Source organism: Pelophylax lessonae (genome assembly GCF_965119305.1).
Source record: "Pelophylax lessonae genome assembly, chromosome: 1".
Taxonomy (NCBI): Eukaryota; Metazoa; Chordata; class Amphibia; order Anura; family Ranidae; genus Pelophylax; species Pelophylax lessonae.
The window spans coordinates 490,525,434-490,541,057 of NC_138768.1; the positions used below are offsets into that span (position 1 = coordinate 490,525,434).

General features: G+C 46.3%; 1 protein-coding gene across 4 annotated transcripts in view; it reads right to left on the reverse strand.

Moving 5' to 3' along the window:
- Positions 1-6,263: 6,263 nt before the first annotated feature.
- SEMA6B (semaphorin 6B) overlaps positions 6,264-15,624 on the reverse strand; it is a 1,069,016-nt gene continuing 1,059,655 nt past the window's right edge. For all 4 annotated transcript variants that reach the window (XM_082263355.1, XM_082263357.1, XM_082263356.1 and 1 more), the window contains 2 exons: positions 7,590-7,648; positions 6,264-7,499 (listed from right to left, as the gene is read on the reverse strand). In XM_082263355.1, coding sequence (XP_082119481.1) covers positions 6,427-7,499; positions 7,590-7,648 — 1,132 coding nt within the window. In that variant the 3' untranslated portion in view covers positions 6,264-6,426. The remainder of the gene's footprint in view (positions 7,500-7,589; positions 7,649-15,624) is intronic.

Here is a 15,624-nt window from a genome sequence, read left to right on the forward strand (position 1 = left end):
TGTGTCCCACTTGTTGATTCTTCACAAAAATTTACAGTTTTATATCTTTATGTTTGAATGTTTGAAGTCTGAAATGTGGCAAAAGGTCGCAAAGTTCAAAGGGGGCGAATCCTTTCCCAAGACACTGTGTGTATATATATATATATATATATATATATATATATATATATATATATGTGTATGAGGGGTGCGCTGATAGATGGTTAAAGCTGCTACCAGTATTCAGTGCCTAGTGAATTGTGTAAAATGTGTATATGAAATAGGGTGCGCTAAAACAAATGATGAATGACAAAAATCAATCAATAGGTGACATGTAAATGAAACTGATATAAAATTTCTGATATAAAATTTCACAAAATAAGTTTTGTGAAATGTTATAACAGTTTCATTTACATGTCACCTATTGATTGATTTTTGTCATTCATCATTTGTTTTAGCGCACCATTTCATATATATATATTGTACAGGTCATAGAGGGTGGGTCCTTGAAGGATGCTATATTTCCCCTCTGTTTGGGCTCTGGGCCCTTTAAGGGAGCAAAAGGGGTTAACTCATTGATCAGAGGAAGTGGGTTTAAGAAGGACAGGAAGTTGTAGATTGGGTGTGGTGGAGCATAGAGGAGACTGTGGATGGTGAATGGTGGACTTTTGTACAGCCAAGAAGGTGCATGTCAGTGTGCTGACTGGGAACCTATTGCCAGGGGAAGCTACCCTCTTCAAAAGTTGGGACTGTTTGACTGCAAAAGCAGCTCTGAACTCTTCAAGTCGGTGAGACTGTCTTTTCCTTGTTGTGTTTCTTTTGCTGCTATGAAGCCTGTTTAAGTTAATAAACATTTCTTTGGTTGCAACGCCTGTGTCCTGCGATCCAGCTGATCCCCCAAACATTACAAGTGGTGCTCGGATGCGGGCAGGACTGAGTAACAGGCACAAGAAGAAAAAAAAAAAAATTTTTTCTTTTTGCATTGGACTGAAACTGACATTTAAAGGGACAGTACACTTGACTTATGTCCTGGGTTAAAGCTGCACTAAAAGCTGAAACAATGGAGGAGCTAATTAAACAGTTATCCCTGGCTAATATGCAAGCGCAAACTCGTCATGAGGAAGCTAATCAGCGCTTAGCAACCCAGCTGGAGGTACAACAAGCTCACCACAAAGAGGCTCTGGCTCAGCAACAAGAAAGTACTCACCTGTTGGTAACCCAGCTGGCAGCCCAGCAAGGAGCTATACAGACTCAGGTGAAGGCCTTACAAGAGGTAGTACAGCACCTTTCCCAGAGTCATGAACAGGCAGCGGTTACCCCTAGCAACCAGGTGACGGTGAGGGCCAGTCATTTTCTGCAGAAGTTGTCTCTGAGTGATGATGTAGAGGCATTTCTTGCTACGTTTGAGAGGACGGCAGAGAGAGAAGGGTGGCCCCAGGACCAGTGGGCCGATCTCATTGCTCCTTTCCTCACCGGAGATCCTCAAAAGGCCTACTTTGATCTACCACCTGAAGAAGCGAAAGTCTATGAACGATTAAAGGCAGAAATTTTGGCTCGTCTGGGGGTAACTACGGCTGTTCGGGCCCAACGAGTGCACCAGTGGAAATATTGTCCAGACCGGCCACCAAGGTCCCAAATGCATGACCTGGTGCAACTGGTAAAAAAATGGCTGCAGCCCGAGGTGTTGTCTGGCCTCCAAATTGTGGAACGAGTTGTGTTGGACCGATACCTGATTGTCCCTGCCAGACGACCTTCAACGATGGGTCAGCCATGGAGACCCCACAACAGTGAACCACCTTGTTGAGATGGTGGAATGATATACGGTAGTGGAGGATCTTCTTGGCCCTACAAAGCGCCAAGGCCCCAGCACGTCTCGGCCGGTTCGGCCAACTGCAGCCGCTCGGATGGAAATCCCACGGAACCCTGGAGCACCAATTCCACAAGGCCAGGAGTCACTCCTTGTGCCTCCTCAGAGGCCTGTTCCTGCTCGGAAAGTGGGGGATATACAATGTTGGCGGTGTCATTCCTGGGGCCATACCCGGCACACTGCCCACTGCAAGAAGAGCCCATGGAATTCGGGGTCCTCCAAAAGGGGTCTTTTTATGCCCATAAAGTATGCACAACACATCTGGATCTTGGTGAGGGGAAGTTCGAGTGTGAAGTTAGAGTAAACCACCTTCCTGCCAGGGCTTTGTTGGACTCAGGAAGCATGGTGACCCTGGTTCATCCTAGAGTTATTGGGAGAATCGGCCCAGTAAGCAAAACTTTACGGATCGTGTGCATTCACGGAGACACTAGAGAGTCCCCTCTCATCTTGGTGTCCATCTCCACGACATGTGGCACTGGTACTCAAGAGGTGGGGGTGGTGGAAAACTTAGTGCATGATGTGATCATAGGACGAGACTGTCCGTTGTTTGCAAAACTGTGGGAACAAGGACAACCACATGAATGGCCCAGAGACTGGGGAGAAACGTCCTCTGTTCCTGCTGTTGAGGAAAGTAATCCTGAACTGCCAAATTTTGTGAAGGTTGAACTGGATAAAAGTAATGTTGAAACTGTTGAGGATGCCAAAATACATGGTCCACAGACCAACCTGAATACTGAGGGGGGGGAACCTTCTCCTCTTCAGGTGATGCTGGGGGAAGAGGAGGAGGAAGTGGCCTCTACCCCTGCTCTACCAGATCTGGGTGTTACCCAGGGGGCATTTGGTACTGCTCAGATGCAGGACCCCACTTTGGCCCGGGCACGGGAACAGGTTGTGGTAGTAAATGGGGTTCCACAAGAGCCAGGGGCAAATGAGCGATGGCCACACTTTGCAGTATGCAATGAATTGCTTTATCGGGTTAACCAAATAAGAGGAAATGTGGTAGACCAATTATTGGTACCCCAACAATATAGACGGAAGGTTCTTGACCTGGCCCATAACGATGTTTTAGGGGGACACCTAGGAGTGGAGAAGACAGAAGCACGAATCACCGACCGGTTTTACTGGCCAGGTCTGAAAGCGGAGGTAAAGAAATACTGTGCCTCCTCTCCCACCTGTCAGTTAACTGCTCCGGTGACTCACTTCCGTAGCCCTTTGGTCCCTCTGCCTATAATTGAGGTCCCATTTGAAAGGATAGCGATGGATATAGTGGGTCCATTGGTAAAGTCTGCTCGAGGTCACTCCTATATACTGGTGATCCTTGACTATGCCACCAGATATCCAGAGGCGCTACCCCTGCGGAATACCTCCTCTAAGACTATTGCTCGAGAGTTATTCCAATTGTTCACACGAACTGTATTTCCTAAGGAAATCCTCACGGACCAGGGCACTCCGTTTATGTCGAGGGTTATGGCCGATGTGTGCAAGCTGTTTCGGATTAAACAGCTGCGCACATCAGTATACCATCCCCAAACAGACGGCTTGGTAGAGCGCTTTAATAAGACTCTGAAGTCAATGCTCAAGAGAGTGGTACAAAGAGATGGGAAAGACTGGGACTGCCTGTTACCAGCTCTCCGATTTGCTATTCGGGAAGTGCCTCAGGCCTCCACAGGGTTTTCACCCTTTGAGTTGGTGTATGGGCGGAGACCTCGTGGATTGCTTGATTTTGTTAAAGAGGAATGGGAAAGTGAACCTATTCAGCATAAGAGTGTTCTTGAATATGTCTCCCAAATGCAAGAAAGGATCATGAGTGTGATGCCCCTGGTCAAGGAACATTTGCAAACAGCCCAGGAGGCTCAACGGAGGGTATATAATAGGGCCGCTAAAATAAGGCACTTCCAAGTGGGGGATCGAGTGGCGATACTGATTCCCACTGTGGAAAGTAAGTTCTTGGCCAGATGGCAAGGTCCCTTTGAAATTGTGGAAAAAATAGGGGAGGTAAATTATAGAGTCCACCAACCAGGCAAGAGGAAGCTGTATCAAATATATCACGTAAACTTGTTAAAGCCCTGGATGGACAGGGAACCGGTGACCTCCCTGGCTGGTGTAAGACTTGAACCTCAGGTTGGTGTGGAGAGTGTCCAAGTAGCAAATACACTGTCTAAAATCCAAAGTCAGCAAGCAAAGGAGTTCTTGCAGAGAAATAAAGAAAACTTTTCAGACTTGCCAGGTCTTACTACGGTTATCGAGCATGATGTTATCACGGAACCAGGGGTCAAAGTTTGTGTCCGGCCGTACCGTATCCCGGAAGCTCAGAGAAAGGCCGTTTCAGAGGAAGTAAAGAAGATGTTAGACCTGGATGTTATTGAAGAATTGCAGAGTGAGTGGTCAAGCCCAATCGTGTTGGTACCAAAGCCCAATGGGACTCTGCGGTTCTGCAATGATTTCCGTAAACTTCCCTGGGTGGATGAGCTTATCGAGAGACTAGGCCCAGCCAGGTATATCACCACCTTAGACCTTACTAAGGGGTATTGGCAAATCCCCCTGACTAAGGCTGCCAGAGAGAAAACTGCTTTTTCTACCCCAGAGGGGAGTTTTCAGTACAAAAGAATGCCTTTTGGACTACAAACTGCTCCAGCCACCTTCCAGCGAGCAATGGATAGGATTTTACGACCTCACCGAGAGTATGCCTCCGTATATTTGGATGACATAGTCATTTTTAGCAGAGACTGGGAATCACACTTGCCTAAAGTCCAGGCAGTGCTGGACTCCCTTTCGAAGGAGGGGTTCACAGTGAATCCAGAAAAATGTGCGTTGGGAATGGAGGAGGTGAAATACCTGGGGTATATCGTAGGTAGAGGGCTGGTAAAACCTCAGGTCAACAAGGTAGAGGCGATACAGAACTGGCCCCGCCCCCTAACAAAGAAGCAGATACGTGAATTCCTGGGCATAGTGGGATACTACAGGAGGTTTGTACCCAACTTTGCCACATTGGCGGCTCCACTGACCGATCTGACTAAGGGTCGGAAGTCGGTCATGATTGAGTGGAATGCAGACGCTGAAAGGGCTTTTTTGGAGCTTAAGTCAGCACTGTGCCAACACCCTGTCCTGATAGCGCCAAACTTTTCAAGAGAATTCATTGTCCAGACTGACGCTTCAGATACAGGGTTAGGAGCAGTCCTGTCACAGGTTGTTCAGGGTGAGGAGCACCCGGTAGTCTTCCTCAGTAGGAAGCTGACACCAGCGGAGAAAAACGATGCAATAGTTGAGCGAGAGTGTTTAGCCATTAAGTGGGCCTTAGAATCCCTCAGGTATTATCTCTTGGGGAGGAAATTTAGGCTGATTTCGGACCATGCTCCTTTAACATGGATGAGACAAAGTAAAGGGACTAATGCCAGGATTACCCGTTGGTTCCTGGCACTCCAGGAATTTAAATTGTAGTGGAGCACAGGCCCGGGAGACAGCATCAAAATGCAGATGCCCTCTCTCGAGCCCATTGTCTTAGCTCCACTGTTGCCTCCACCTCCTTGGCGTTGGGGCAGAGGGGGGGGGATATGTACAGGTCGTAGAGGGTGGGTCCTTGAAGGACGCTATATTTCCCCTCTGTTTGGGCTCTGGGCCCTTTAAGGGAGCAAAAGGGGTTAACTCATTGATCAGAGGAAGTGGGTTTAAGAAGGACAGGAAGTTGTAGATTGGGTGTGGTGGAGCATAGAGGAGACTGTGGATGGTGAATGGTGGACTTTTGTACAGCCAATAAGGTGCATGTCAGTGTGATGACTGGGAACCTATTGCCAGGGGAAGCTACCCTCTTCAAAAGTTGGGACTGTTTGACTGCAAAAGCAGCTCTGAACTCTTCAAGTCGGTGAGACTGTCTTTTCCTTGTTGTGTTTCTTTTGCTGCTATGAAGCCTGTTTAAGTTAATAAACATTTCTTTGGTTGCAACGCCTGTGTCCTGCGATCCAGCTGATCCCCCAAACATTACTATATATATATATATATATATATATATATATGTTTATACACACATCTTGAGCAATATATAGATATATAGAATGAACCACCAAGGTTTACTGAGTTTTTTCAACATTGTGTTTATTCTGAAATGATCTTAAAAGTACATAAATGTATCTGGGTGTAGATAAGTTGCAGTCTGGGAAATCTACAGTAAACTTGTTGAATACATTTCCACTACATTAAATACAGCCCCCCCCTTTCTCAAACCGTTTTGGGGATTATAGAGGTTAATATTTAAATGGCGAGTTGCCCATTATTAAGCTCTCTTTTCTTCCCACAGACACATGGCTTTCATTTCTAGACAAACATCATGCATAATACTGTCTGTATATGACCGTAAACTAAAACAAATTTGTTTTTTATTTCGAAAGATTTTAATAAAAGATAAATCTTTACATATTGTGCTTGGCTAATGAGGAAAATAACTCCCATTTATGGAGAGGTATTTTATACTTATTAAAATCTCTTCAAGTAAAAAAGAAAGACCATTTACTGTTCTAAAACTCAGGCCTCTTGCTTTTTTACATTACTGTTAATACGTTGTCATCTGTAAACCATATATGTCCATCTTACGGGTCACTGGAAGTATGTGGCATTCCATGCTCCAACATTAACTTGAAATTTGATGCAGTAGTCATGCTGTGGGGTGTCTTTGAGTGCATGTATGTAGTTTTAGAAAAAGAGGAGCTGATATCCCCACCATTAAATGTCAGATTTCTCTTCAAGTGGGTATTCCAACGCAGAGGACTGTCTGGGGAAAATCGCTTACAAAAAATGTCAGATGTAGGAGAAGATACCACACATCTGTGTTTACTTGAAGACCAAAGAAAGGGCAAATCTACAGGAAAGTAATGTGAGTCATGCCCTTGTGAAAATTGTTGGTGAAAATTTTCTCCACGCTGAGCTAAATGCTCTTGCATGCGTTTAGATAGATAACTGGGATTGGTCCTATGTTTTGGGACATATTTATTCTCTTCCAATGATATTGGTAAACTATAGGAATCCTTTCCTTGTTGGGGAATGCAGTAAGATTCATTGCTGTAATGGTGGAAATGCCATTTTGTTTCTCTATGTTGAGATAAAAAATGAGGATCATCCACCTTTAAGGGTAGGTAGTGCAGCGGAGTATAGTGAGAATCTTCTCCGTGGGTCTGCAGACATTGTATAACTGGTGATTCACAAAACCCATCAGCTGGTAAATTAGAGGATGCAAAGTGGTGGACATTAGAGTATAGTACACTGAAACATGGATCATTTAAAGAGTTATTCATATAGTCTTGGGAATCGATAATTCTCTTGTGCAGTTGAGGAGTCTGTTCTGGAGTAGGTGGAATTCCAATCTGTTCATTGCTGTTTTTAGGGTTCGAACCATTTTGCTCAAAAGAGGTGAAAAAGGGATTTTGCCCTGGATGGCTTGTATCATTGTCTCCATTTACACTATTGACAGGGTGCTCCAGTATAAGGCTGCCGTCCTTATCCTTCTGTTTTTGTTGAAAGTTTGTGTTTTGCTGCGTGCTGAACAAGCACACACCTAGGCCTGACAATACTGCACCAACCACAAAGGCCGACAATGTGGAAACCACCAGCATGTTGACAGATACTTCAACATTTTTATCCTCCATAAAAGGCTGTGTGATTAAACCTGAAGAGAAAAACCTTTTTAAAGCACTAATTATATAATAAAAAGAAAGTCAATTTAAACTTAGTAGCATGTCAAAAAAGCTCTACTTACCCTCACAATCTCCAAGTTGAGAGCTTCTTACTCCATCTAGGTCTTGCTCATAATGGGCCCTACAAAACAATATTGCAAATTTGCATATCCAAGCAAGATTTACTATATGTGTTAACAAAAATGCATGCAGACGTTCCCAAAACCATATTTTGATGCTCTATGTTCTATAACCCAAGAAGTTCAGCAATAAAAAAAAAAAAAAAAAAAAACTGCCTCTTCACTGCTCATGTGAACTTAGCCTTAATGCTCTAAAGACTGTTGGTTACTATAGAAGTACAGCAGGTTCCTCCTCCCTATTTGGGGAGGGTTTATTGCCTTCAGACCTTTTTAAAATGATCCCTGCATGCTTAGCACAACGTTTCTGAGACACTCTCGGTTAAAAATGGACAACACAACCAAGGTTTTTAGTTCTGCTCAAAAAGCCATTAGGGTTAAAATGTAATGGTTTGCAGAAGTTCTAAAAATTATCTAATACTATAAAATATAATTTTAGTTATTGTTCACTATAACTTTTTGCTTCAAACCATGTTTACCTGGATCCAGTAAAGAGCCATTAAAAAAATTTGTAGAACTCTATTACCCTTACAAAAGTTTAGTCATCAGTAAAGAATCACATCTTATTTTTCAGGTAATGCATTTCATTAAAAAAAATTAGGCAGTCTGTGAATAGAGATGGCCTTGCGGTTCGCCCTGCGGTCAGTTCGTGGCGAACTTTGCTCGTTCGATGTCCGCCAAACATGCGAACATATGGCGATGTTCGCGGCGGCCATATTCTTTTATATTGTGAAGAACTATGACCCATGACACATCCATCAGGTGGTACAGGACAGCCAATTGAGACATTTCAGCACATGGACCTACCCCCTACCTTATAAATAGACCTGACCTGGCTGCCATTTTACATTCTGCGTTTTGTCAGTGTAGGGAGTGGTTTGTTGTGTAGAGCAGGGACAGATTGTCAATGAAACAAATCGCTAGGAAATAGGTCCACAAAAGTCCTTTTAAGGACTGGTATTAGGTGTACTGTCTAAGTGTCTATATTCTGTCTTTTGTCGGTGTAGGGAGAGGTTTGCTGTGTGGAGCAGGGACAGATTGTTAGTGACACAAATCGCTTGGTAATAGGTCCACAAAAGTCCTTTTAAGGACTGGTATTTGGTATAGGTGTACTGTCAAAGTGTCTATATTATGTCTTTTCTCAGTGTAGGGAGAGGTTTGCTGTGTGGATCAGGGACAGATTGTCAGTGACACAAATCGTTCGGTAATAGGTCCACAAAAGTCCTTTAAAGGACTGGCATTTGGTATAGGTGTACTATTGTTTGGTGTGCAGTATATAGGTGTGCAATACACTTATAATATACTTTCTAATATAGAAAGCATATTATAGTGTATTTGGGTACTGCAGAAATTTTGCCTCTTTCGCTGCGTTAACTCTGCTACACACATTGACAAATGTTACTAGAAAATATTTTTCACAACTGGTGTGATAAACCAGTGGCCCCCCAAAACGACAGATTGAAGCGGGGTATTATACTTTCATAATAGTGTATTTGGGGTACTGCAGAAATTGTGCCTCTTCCGCTGCGTTAACTCTGCTACACACAGTGACAAAAGTTACTAGAAAATATTTTTCATAACTTGTGTGATAAATTAGTGGCCCCCCAAAACAACAGACTGAAGCGGGGTGTTATACTTTCATAATAGTGTATTTGGGTACTGCAGAAATTTTGCCTCTTTCGCTGCATTAACTCTGCTACACACAGTGACAAAAGTTAATGGGAACATTTTTTTATAACTGGTGTGATATACCAGTGGCCCTCCAAAATTACAGATTGTTATATACATTCTTCCACATATACTACGCTTCTCTAGAGGCTTTTGTCACAGGGTCATTTAAAAAATGACAGGCAGAGGAAGAGGCAGCCTTTCCACAGGGGTGGTAGGGGTAGGGCAGGAGCACCAGGCCTGAGCCAAAGTGGGAAGTTGCAGAAGGTGCGTTTGATTACGTCAAAGGACACACCAGACTTGGTTTAGTGGCTCACTCAGCCTTCCTCTTTTGCACCCTCCTCATCCTCTCTATCTGCACCCTCTTCACTCTGTGCACCCTCAAAGACACCACCATATACCCTCCGCTTGAGTCACAGGAATTATTTTCCAATCCATCACAAGACATTTACGATGCGCAGCCATTCTTGGCATCGGATCAGGAAGAGGAGGTAGCAACAGCCACCACTCAGCAGTCTAACAACCGTACCCAGATCAGCCCAAGGAGGTTGGTCCCTGCTGTTACTGCCTCCTCCGAGACCTCTAATGTTAGTGGTGGGAAAGGTGACATCGATGATGCAGAGGCAAAATTTCTGCAGTACCCAAATACAATATTATGAAAGTATATTGTTTTATACCGGGGCGGCACAGTGGTGTACATAGTTACATAGTTAGTGAGGTTGAAAAAAGACATCAGTCCATCCAGTTCAACCTATGCTGTGTGTGTGTGTTTTCTGTTAACCGTACATTGTATACCCTTGTATGTTGTGGTCTTTAAGGTGCCCATCTAATAGTTTTTTGAAACTATCAATGCTCCCTGCTGATACGACGGTTTGCGGAAGAGAATTCCACATCCTTACTGCTCTTACAGTGAAGAACCCCCTGCGTATTTTAAGGTTAAACCGCCTTTCCTCTAGTTTTAGTGAGTGGCCACGTGTCTTATTGTATTCCCTTTCTCTGAATAGGTTTTTCCATATGCTAGGGTTGCCAGTAGGGATGATCGAACTTTTGAAAAGTTCGGTTCGACCAGAACACCCGAATTTCGGAAAAGTTCGGATTCCAGAACCCCATTGAAATCAATGGGACCCGAACTTCTGGAATAAAAAAACACCATTTTGAAGCCCTAAAACCCAATAAATGCCCCTAAAAAGTGCCTAGGGTTCTGGGTCATGCCCCAGGGACTATTAATCACACAAAAAAAAAGTTCTTAAAAATTGTCGTTTTTGATAGAGAGACAATTATTGAAAAAAAAAAAAAGAGATTTCTTTGGATTTAGTGTCTGGGGGGGTCTAAAAGGTGTACCTGTGAAGTTTCAGCTCTGTAGCATGTCCAGAACCAGAATTATAGCATACCAAACCTTCAAAAATGACTTTTTTGCTTAACCGCACCTTTCTTTTGCTCCTAATCAACGGCACAGCCAATGTGTATGATGGGGACATAATGCAGTGCATTGGGAACAGGATTAGAGTTTTTTTTGGAAAAAGGTGCTGCCTCTTTAAATGTGCATATAATTAACGGGTGTATTTCAACAATGGGGCTATTATTACCAAATGTTTTCAAGAAGTCCAAAGATGTATGTAATTGCACTTTATTTCATGTAAAATGGTGTTTGGTGTACTTTAACTTGAATTCTCACAAGAAACAGACATATATGCACGGATACATTGAGGGTTAGGGTTAGGGGTAGGGGCCACAATGTAGTGCAGAGTGAACAAGATTAGAGATGTTTTGGATGAATACTGTTGTCTCTTGACTTTGAATAGAAGTAAAGGATGCTTAAAAATTGGGCCTTTGGTGGTGAGGACGATGCCTTGACACCATATCCCTATGAAAGTGTTGGTAATGAAGGCAATAATTGCCTTTGTAAGGAAAAAAATTACAATGATATGCATCTGTGTGACAGGTGCGCAAAAATTGTTGTTTGGGTGTTGGCGGAGCCATACCACTGTAAGCCCAAAGAGCTGGTGTTGAAGAAGGCGTAAAAATTATGAAGGTGTGCACATGTGGAACAGGTGCGCAAACATGGTAGTTTTGGTGTTGGCAGAGCCTCCCCACCATAACCCCAAAGAGCTGGCTTTGAAGGAGGCCCAAAAATTGTAAAGGTGTGCACCTGTGGAACAGGTTCGCAAACATGGTAGTTTTTGTTTAGCATAGCCTCCCCACCTTAACCCCAAAGAGCTGGTGTTGAAGGAGGCCCAAAAATTGTAAAGGTGTGCACCTGTGGAACAGGTGCGCAAACATGCTAGTTTTTGTTTTAGCATAGCCTCCCCACCTTAACCCCAAAGAGCTGGTGTTGAAGGAGGCCCAAAAATTGTAAAGGTGTGCACCTGTGGAACAGGTGCGCAAACATGCTAGTTTTTGTTTTAGCATAGCCTCCCCACCTTAACCCCAAAGAGCTGGTGTTGAAGGAGTCCCAAAAATTGTAAAGGTGTGCACCTGTGGAACAGGTGCGCAAACATGCTAGTTTTTGTTTTAGCATAGCCTCCCCACCTTAACCCCAAAGAGCTGGTGTTGAAGGAGGCCCAAAAATTGTAAAGGTGTGCACCTGTGGAACAGGTGCGCAAACATGCTAGTTTTTGTTGTAACCAAAATGAGGTTCTGTGAACGTAAAGAGAATGAGAGGAGGATTTGAGGGTGGCACCATGGTCCAGGCTTAAACTGAGGCTCAGCTGCCACATCACAATGATAGCCTAGTCTACAAGGTCTGCATCAGGTGCATCAAAGCTTGATATCCACGACTGATTCATTTTAATGAATGTCAAACGGTCGACTGAGTCAGTGGAGAGTCTCGTTCGATGGTCTGTGACGAATCCTCCTGCTGCGCTGAATGCCCGTTCCGATAGGACACTGGAAGCAGGGCAGGCCAACAACTCCATGGCATACTGGGCCAGTTCTGGCCAGTGGTCTAATCTTAAGACCCAGTATGCCAGTGGATCGGCATCGTCACATGAAAAGCCCTCTGTGTCACTTTGTGCCCTCACGTAATCGTCCACCATGTGATGCAGACGCTGTCGATGCGATGTGGCAGCTGAGAGGCCTGGGCGGTGAGGACTAAAAAAAGACCGAAAGGCATCCGTCAACCGCACGCCTTCTCCAACGCTCCTCTCGTGACCACCAGTAGAATCCATGGTAGGTTGTCCCCGCCCCTGCACCCTACGGGAGTCGGGGAACGTGTTCACCAGAATCCTCTTGAGACTGTCCTCAAGGGATTTGATCCTGTGGACTCTCTGGGTGGATGGGAAAAGCTCTGAGACTTTAGACTTGTACCGGGGGTCAAGTAGGGTGGCCAACCAATAGTGGTTAGTCTCTTTAATGGCCTTGATTCTGGGGTCCATTCTCAGGCTCTGAAGCATGATGTTTCCCATGCGTCGCAAATTAGCGAAGGCCTGAGAAGCTGACTCCTCGGGGTCACTCATAACGACATTATCTTCAGCGGGCTCCTCCTCCTCCCAGCCACGCACTACTCCAAAGTGTCCCGAGGGAGTCAAACTAGGCCTTGCAGATTGCCGCATGTCTTCCTCCTCCTCCTCCTCAAACCCTGCAAAAGTTCCCGCAGAATCGTCCTCCTCCTCCTCCTCTTCCACCCCTGGATCCTGCTCGGGCCTCTGGGAGCTAGGCATAATGGGGTCAGGATTCTCAGGGTAAAGGGGGCCTTGAGAGGCAAGGAAGTCCTCCTCTTCCTCCTGCTGCTCTGCCTCCAGTGCCCTGTCCATAATGCCACGCAGAGTGTGCTCCAACAAAAACAGTACCGGTAGGGTGTCACTGATGCATGCGCTGTCCCGGCTGACCATCCTTGTGGCCTCCTCAAATGGCGAGAGGACAGCGCATGCATCCTTAATCAAAAGCCACTGCCGTGGTGAAAAGAAGCCCAGGCGCGCAGAGCCAGTGCTGGTGCCGTACTCGCATAGGTATTCATTGAGGGCCCTCTGCTGCGTGTACAGGCGCTGCAGCATAGCCAAGGTGGAGTTCCAGCGGGTGGGCATGTCACAGATGAGGCGGTGTACCGGCAGGTGAAACTCGCGCTGCACTTCGGCCAAACATGCAGTGGCACTGTACGACCGCCTGAAGTGATTGCACACCCTTCTTGCCATCCTTAGCACATCCTGCATTCCCGGGTACGAGTTCAAAAACCGCTGTACCACGAGATTCAGGACATGCGCCAGGCATGGCACATGGGTTAACTTTCCCTGACAAAGGGCGGCCAGGAGGTTTGACCCATTATCAGTAACCGCCATCCCTGGCTGCAGCTGGCGTGGTGTCAACCACCTCTGGGCCTGTGCCTGCAGAGCCCCAAGAATCTGAGGGGCAGTGTGCTGCCTGTCCCCTAGACACACAAGCTGCAGCACTGCGTGACACCTTTTGGCTTGAGACATAGAATAGCCCTTTGAACGTTTACGTGGTACCTCATAATATTCAAAGGACCATTCTGCAGAGGAGGGCATGGAGGAGGTAGAGGAGGAGGAGCAGGAGGGGGTAGAAGTGATCGATCTACCCGGATCAGCGACACCACCAGCTGTTTGCAGACGTGAGGGTAACACTGGCTGCAGCACCGAGCCCTGGCTACAATCCCTTCCGCTGGCAAGCAGTGTCACCCAGTGAGCAGTGACAGAAATGTACCGTCCCTGCCCATGTTTGCTTGACCAAGTGTCAGCCGTCAAGTGTATCTTACGGCTGACTGACTTGGCCAGGGACGACACTACATTGCCTTCCACATGTTGGTATAGGGATGGCAGGGCCTTACGGGAAAAGTAATGCCGACTTGGCACCTGCCACTGTGGAACTGCACATTTTGCGAAGTCACGGAAGGGAGCAGACTCTACCAGGTTAAATGGTAATAGTTGCAGAGCCAGTAGTTTAGCCAAACTACTGTTTAGACGCTGGGCATGTGGGTGGCGGGGAGTATACTTTTTTTCGTTCCAGCATGTGTGGAATCGAAATTTGGCGTCTAGATGTTACAGCTGGTGGTGTGCTGGAGGTAGATGCGACACTGCCTGCTATATCATCATCCCTGTCAGTGGAGGCTGCCAACAGGTGACGAGTGACTATAGCAGGGCCAGGAACAGACTGATGTGCAGGTGGCGAGTGGTGGGTTGTCAAATGCCTGTTTAGGCAGCTTGTACCCAGGTGGTTGACATTTCTGCCACGTTTTATACCCTTCTTACAAATCTTGCAGATCGCAACTGTTTTGTCTGCATGGGATGTCTCAAAAAAGTCCCAGCAAGATGAGGTGTGTATAGTGGCCCGGGAGACAACAGGTGCGGCCTTAGATGGAGCGGGCCGTCTGCTCTCCCCTCTTGCTTGCTCTGCCTCCCCCTCAACCTCAGACCCAACATCTGACTCCAACAAAGACTGAGCATCAGGCCTGGCCTGGGAGACAACAGGTGCGGCCTTAGATGGAGCGGGCCGTCTGCTCTCCCCTCTTGCTTGCTCTGCCTCCTCCTCAAACTCAGACCCAACATCTGACTCCATCAAAGACTGAGCATCAGGCCTGGCCTGGGAGACAACAGGTGCGGCCTTAGATGGAGCGGGCCGTCTACTCTCCCCTCTTGTTTGCTCTGCCTCCTCCTCAACCTCAGACCCAACATCTGACTCCATCAAAGACTGAGCATCAGGCCTGGCCCGGGAGACAACAGGTGCGGCCTTAGATGGAGCGGGCCGTCTGCTCTCCCCTCTTGTTTGCTCTGCCTCCTCCTCAAAATCAGACCCAACATCAGACTCCATAAAGGACTGAGCATCAGGCTGGAGTAGATGGCCGACACTGTGGTCAAACAGCTCAGCTGACTCCTCTGCCATGTCTGAAGTTGGGTCTAAGGGAGGACGTGAGGTGGACATGGACTCATCTGTATTTGTTCTGCCAACTGCAGAAGACTGACCACTTTTCTCTGCCTGGGTCACTGTAGTTGCAGATGATGTCGATGATGAGGGTTTGGTCATATAGTCCACCACCTCCTGTACATACTGTGGACGTATAGCTTGGCCACTGCCGGAGAACAATCCAAATGGTGGCCTGGCTGAGGACTGACCACCACGTCCACCCCTGCCTCTAGACACCCTAGAAGCTGTGCCCCTTTCCGCAGCAGGGCCACGTATGCCTTTTCTTGGTCTACCAGGCATATTTGTCACTGATGCGTTGGCAACTGTGTGCGGTGAAAAACGCACACTGCTATGCGACCCACAGTTGTCGTTGGATACGGCACAGCAGATGTGTCACGCACAGTAGCAAAGCCTTTTGCACAGTGGACCTAACGCTTTGAACAACAGGCGTTAGGTTGTC